Genomic DNA, 5,733 nt, shown 5'->3' with positions numbered 1-5,733 from the left:
GGGTTGTGTGAAAGGGGGTGGGGAACGGATGGTCGAGCGGCACATTGGGCGCGTGGAAAGTGAGGGAAGAAGAGAGGGGGTGGGGGAGGCGCGCGGCACGGGCGGCGACGTGAGGCATGCGCGTGCGGCGAGGAGAGGGGGTGGGGGCGACGACGAGGGAGGCGCCGATGCGCTTTGAGGCGCGCGCGTTTTTGTTTCGCTTCGGCCCATGGCGGCCGCCTATCCGGTGCGTGCCGCGCGAGGCAAGAGGGAGGGAAGGAGAGCGGCAAAGCACCGTGGGCTCGTGTGGGGGTGTGTGCTCGCGCGCGTACGCAAGCAAGCGAGCCATGGAGCGCAAGAACACGAAGAGGGCACACACACACACACACACACACACACACACACACACGTGCATACACAGGCATACCCAGCGAAAACAAAGGGGGTGAGGGGAAACAGCTATGCACACCGTGTGTGAACATGCAGGTAGACCACGGTGGAGGGTGCTGAGGGACTATTCAGAGGAAATGGGCAGCGGCTCCAACGCTGGCCCCAGGCGCCACACGCGCATGCAGGGGCAGGTGGCGGCGGCAAGTACACACACAAGAGAGGTAAGAAGAGGAAAGGAGCCCCCCCTCACCTGTGCACCCCCACACCCCCCCACACACACACGCAGGTGGCGGCGCAGGGGTGCGGGGAGGGGGAGGGGGCATACATAGGAAGCTATACAAAGAAGATAGGAGGAAATACGGCACATGCGAGGAGGGCAGGCCGTGGCGCCGTGGGTGCACCATAGCCCGGGGAAGAGAAGATATACATCCAGCGAGAGGCTGGGAAGGACAGCGTGGCAGCCGCGTGCTCACTAAAGGGCGTACAGGGCGGCGGCGACGCAGACGACCGCGGCGAGGGCGACGGTGTGCGTGCCGGCGGCGGCGTTGGCGTTGGCGATGCAGGCACCGTTGACCGGGGTGTAGCCGTAGCGGCACGTGCTGCAGAGGGAACCGCTGTCGCTGACGCACTGGGTGCAGTAAGGGACGTTGCAGAGGTGTGGACCGATGTTGGGGAGGATGCACCGCTGGTCGCTGGCGAGGGTGTAGCCCGTGGCGCACTGCGTGCAGCGTGTGGAGGGGCTGAGGCGGTCGCAGGTGATGCAGTTGGGCACGGTGCACACGTCCGTGGGGTTGTAGTTCTGCGTGGGGTCGACGATGGTCGAGCAGGAGGGCGGGTTGTAGTCCATGGAGGAGCACCGGCAGGTGCAGGGGTCGGTGCCGGAGACGGCGGCGCCTGCTCCGGTGTTGCCGGGGATACACTTGGCGTTGGCGCAGGTCCCGCCGCTTGCGCCCTGGCGGTCGACGACGGTCGTCACCGCGAGGCCGTTGCTCTTGTACACTTCGGCGGTGTTGAGCGCCACGCCCTTGATGACGCAGCCGCCGCCGATGACTTGCGAGTCTGCCGAGGCGCTGAGGGTGTCCTGGTTGGTAAAACCGGTGGAGGGCGCCTCCAGGTTGAGGAAGGACACGGTCGAGCCGCCAGACACGGTAAAGGAGTACGGCTCGCTGGAGTCCTCGATGCCGCTCAGGGAGGAGAACAAGGCGGTGGACTTGACGGAGCTGTCGGAGACAAGGTAGACGGACTTGCCGCTGACCGTGGTGCTGCCGGCGGAGGCCAGCAGGCCCTTGCTCGCGCCGACGGCCTTGCAGTTGGTCACGCGGAACATGCTGGAGCCGTCGACGACGAGTGGGGTGTTGATGCTGACGAGCGCGCCGGTGCACTCCTCGCAGCGGCCGTAGTCGATGGCGAGCACGGCGGCTTTGGAGATGGGGAACGACGACTGGGCGTCGACCCTGACCACGGACGCGCCGTTGGTGGCGACGGCGTCGAGGACGAAGAGGGCGGCGAGGTTCCTGATGCCGATGGCGTTGCTGCCAGCGCTGATGAGCACGATGCTGCCGGTGTTGATGGAGTCCTTTGGCCACGTGACGGCGGTGTTCTCGACGGTGACGGTGACGTTGCTGTCGAGCGCGAGGCCGCTGAAGTCGAAGAGCGACTGCGCGGACGTGAGCGAGCCGATGGTGGAGACAATGCGAATGTCGGAGTTGGCGGGCATGGCACCGGAGAAGGTGATGGCGGCCTGCGTCACCGTGGTGAGCAGCATGCTCATGCTCAGCCGCGCCGACGAGGCGAGGCCGTCCCCGGAGCTCTGGACGGTGAGGCCCTTGCCAGACACCTGCGAGTTCATCAGCTGCACCGTCACCACGTCTGCGGTCGAGGAGGCCAGGCCGAGCGTCATGGTGTAGTCGTTGAATGATGCGCCCGACATGGTGAGGTCGTCCGTCACAGTGACCGACTCGGCGCGCACCAGCACGGCGGCGAGCACCAGCACGGCGCACAGCAGCGCTGGCGCGCAGCAGCGGGGGGCAAGGGGGGCCATTGCGGAGAGGGAGGGGGTGGGGGAGAGGCGAGGGGGGAGAGGACGGAGCTGCCAGTGTTGTTCTGCGCACGTGCACGCGCGCGTGGCGGCACCGCCGGATGGGTGGGGGGAAGAGAGAGAGAGAGAGGGGGGGGGAGAAAGGGGGTGGGGAACGGATGGCCGAGCGGCACATTGGGCGCGTGGAAAGTGAGGGACGAAGAGAGGGGGTGGGGGAGGCGCGCGGCACGGGCGGCGACGTGAGGCATGCGCGTGCGGCGAGGAGAGGGGGTGGGGGCGACGACGAGGGAGGCGCCGATGCGCTTTGAGGCGCGCGCGTTTTTGTTTCGCTTCGGCCCATGGCGGCCGCCTATCCGGTGCGTGCCGCGCGAGGCAAGAGGGAGGGAAGGAGAGCGGCAAAGCACCGTGGGCTCGTGTGGGGGTGTGTGCTCGCGCGCGTACGCAAGCAAGCGAGCCATGGAGCGCAAGAACACGAAGAGGGCACACACACACACACACACACACGTGCATACACAGGCATACCCAGCGAAAACAAAGGGGGTGAGGGGAAACAGCTATGCACACCGTGTGTGAACATGCAGGTAGACCACGGTGGAGGGTGCTGAGGGACTATTCAGAGGAAATGGGCAGCGGCTCCAACGCTGGCCCCAGGCGCCACACGCGCATGCAGGGGCAGGTGGCGGCGGCAAGTACACACACAAGAGAGGTAAGAAGAGGAAAGGAGCCCCCCCTCACCTGTGTACCCCCACACCCCCCCCCCACACACACGCAGGTGGCGGCGCAGGGGTGCGGGGAGGGGGAGGGGGCATACATAGGAAGCTATACAAAGAAGATAGGAGGAAATACGGCACATGCGAGGAGGGCAGGCCGTGGCGCCGTGGGTGCACCATAGCCCGGGGAAGAGAAGATATACATCCAGCGAGAGGCTGGGAAGGACAGCGTGGCAGCCGCGTGCTCACTAAAGGGCGTACAGGGCGGCGGCGACGCAGACGACCGCGGCGAGGGCGACGGTGTGCGTGCCGGCGGCGGCGTTGGCGTTGGCGATGCAGGCACCGTTGACCGGGGTGTAGCCGTAGCGGCACGTGCTGCAGAGGGAACCGCTGTCGCTGACGCACTGGGTGCAGTAAGGGACGTTGCAGAGGTGTGGACCGATGTTGGGGAGGATGCACCGCTGGTCGCTGGCGAGGGTGTAGCCCGTGGCGCACTGCGTGCAGCGTGTGGAGGGGCTGAGGCGGTCGCAGGTGATGCAGTTGGGCACGGTGCACACGTCCGTGGGGTTGTAGTTCTGCGTGGGGTCGACGATGGTCGAGCAGGAGGGCGGGTTGTAGTCCATGGAGGAGCACCGGCAGGTGCAGGGGTCGGTGCCGGAGACGGCGGCGCCTGCTCCGGTGTTGCCGGGGATACACTTGGCGTTGGCGCAGGTCCCGCCGCTTGCGCCCTGGCGGTTGACGACGGTCGTCACCGCGAGACCGTTGCTCTTGTACACTTCGGCGGTGTTGAGCGCCACGCCCTTGATGACGCAGCCGCCGCCGATGACTTGCGAGTCTGCCGAGGCGCTGAGGGTGTCCTGGTTGGTAAAACCGGTGGAGGGCGCCTCCAGGTTGAGGAAGGACACGGTCGAGCCGCCAGACACGGTAAAGGAGTACGGCTCGCTGGAGTCCTCGATGCCGCTCAGGGAGGAGAACAAGGCGGTGGACTTGACGGAGCTGTCGGAGACAAGGTAGACGGACTTGCCGCTGACCGTGGTGCTGCCGGCGGAGGCCAGCAGGCCCTTGCTCGCGCCGACGGCCTTGCAGTTGGTCACGCGGAACATGCTGGAGCCGTCGACGACGAGTGGGGTGTTGATGCTGACGAGCGCGCCGGTGCACTCCTCGCAGCGGCCGTAGTCGATGGCGAGCACGGCGGCTTTGGAGATGGGGAACGACGACTGGGCGTCGACCCTGACCACGGACGCGCCGTTGGTGGCGACGGCATCGAGCACGAAGAGGGCGGCGAGATTCCTGATGCCGATGGCGTTGCTGCCAGCGCTGATGAGCACGATGCTGCCGGTGTTGATGGAGTCCTTTGGCCACGTGACGGCGGTGTTCTCGACGGTGACGGTGACGTTGCTGTCGAGCGCGAGGCCGCTGAAGTCGAAGAGCGACTGCGCGGACGTGAGCGAGCCGATGGTGGAGACAATGCGAATGTCGGAGTTGGCGGGCATGGCACCGGAGAAGGTGATGGCGGCCTGCGTCACCGTGGTGAGCAGCATGCTCATGCTCAGCCGCGCCGACGAGGCGAGGCCGTCCCCGGAGCTCTGGACGGTGAGGCCCTTGCCAGACACCTGCGAGTTCATCAGCTGCACCGTCACCACGTCTGCGGTCGAGGAGGCCAGGTCGAGCGTCATGGTGTAGTCGTTGAATGATGCGCCCGACATGGTGAGGTCGTTCGTCACAGTGACCGACTCGGCGCGCACCAGCACGGCGGCGAGCACCAGCACGGCGCACAGCAGCGCTGGCGCGCAGCAGCGGGGGGCAAGGGGGGCCATTGCGGAGAGGGAGGGGGTGGGGGAGAGGCGAGGGGGGAGAGGACGGAGCTGCCAGTGTTGTTCTGCGCACGTGCACGCGCGCGTGGCGGCACCGCCGGATGGGTGGGGGGAAGAGAGAGAGAGAGAGAGGGGGGGGGAGAAAGGGGGTGGGGAACGGATGGTCGAGCGGCACATTGGGCGCGTGGAAAGTGAGGGACGAAGAGAGGGGGTGGGGGAGGCGCGCGGCACGGGCGGCGACGTGAGGCATGCGCGTGCGGCGAGGAGAGGGGGTGGGGGCGACGACGAGGGAGGCGCCGATGCGCTTTGAGGCGCGCGCGTTTTTGTTTCGCTTCGGCCCATGGCGGCCGCCTTATCCGGTGCGTGCCGCGCGAGGCAAGAGGGAGGGAAGGAGAGCGGCAAAGCACCGCGGGCTCGTGTGGGGGTGTGTGCTCGCGCGCGTACGCAAGCAAGCGAGCCATGGAGCGCAAGAACACGAAGAGGGCACACACACACACACACACACACACACGTGCATACACAGGCATACCCAGCGAAAACAAAGGGGGTGAGGGGAAACAGCTATGCACACCGTGTGTGAACATGCAGGTAGACCACGGTGGAGGGTGCTGAGGGACTATTCAGAGGAAATGGGCAGCGGCTCCAACGCTGGCCCCAGGCGCCACACGCGCATGCAGGGGCAGGTGGCGGCGGCAAGTACACACACAAGAGAGGTAAGAAGAGGAAAGGAGCCCCCCCTCACCTGTGTACCCCCACACCCCCCCCCCCCACACACACGCAGGTGGCGGCGCAGGGGTGCGGG

General features: G+C 66.7%; 2 protein-coding genes across 2 annotated transcripts; both read right to left on the bottom strand.

The window, feature by feature from the left end:
- Positions 1-841: 841 nt before the first annotated feature.
- LBRM_04_0250 (hypothetical protein, conserved in leishmania) lies at positions 842-2,410 on the bottom strand (the record flags this gene model as incomplete). The annotated part of the gene is made up of 1 exon (XM_001561660.1): positions 842-2,410. One exon carries the CDS (start codon positions 2,408-2,410, stop codon positions 842-844), a length of 1,569 nt encoding a protein of 522 aa, XP_001561710.1.
- Positions 2,411-3,365: 955 nt separating this feature from the next.
- Positions 3,366-4,934, bottom strand: LBRM_04_0240 (hypothetical protein, conserved in leishmania; the record flags this gene model as incomplete). The annotated part of the gene is made up of 1 exon (XM_001561659.1): positions 3,366-4,934. The coding sequence occupies one exon, from the start codon at positions 4,932-4,934 to the stop codon at positions 3,366-3,368; it is 1,569 nt and encodes a 522-aa protein (XP_001561709.1).
- Positions 4,935-5,733: the final 799 nt, after the last annotated feature.

This window comes from Leishmania braziliensis, chromosome 4 (genome assembly GCF_000002845.2).
Source record: "Leishmania braziliensis MHOM/BR/75/M2904 complete genome, chromosome 4".
NCBI classification, from domain to species: Eukaryota; Euglenozoa; class Kinetoplastea; order Trypanosomatida; family Trypanosomatidae; genus Leishmania; species Leishmania braziliensis.
This window is presented reverse-complemented; position numbering and strand designations above follow the sequence as displayed.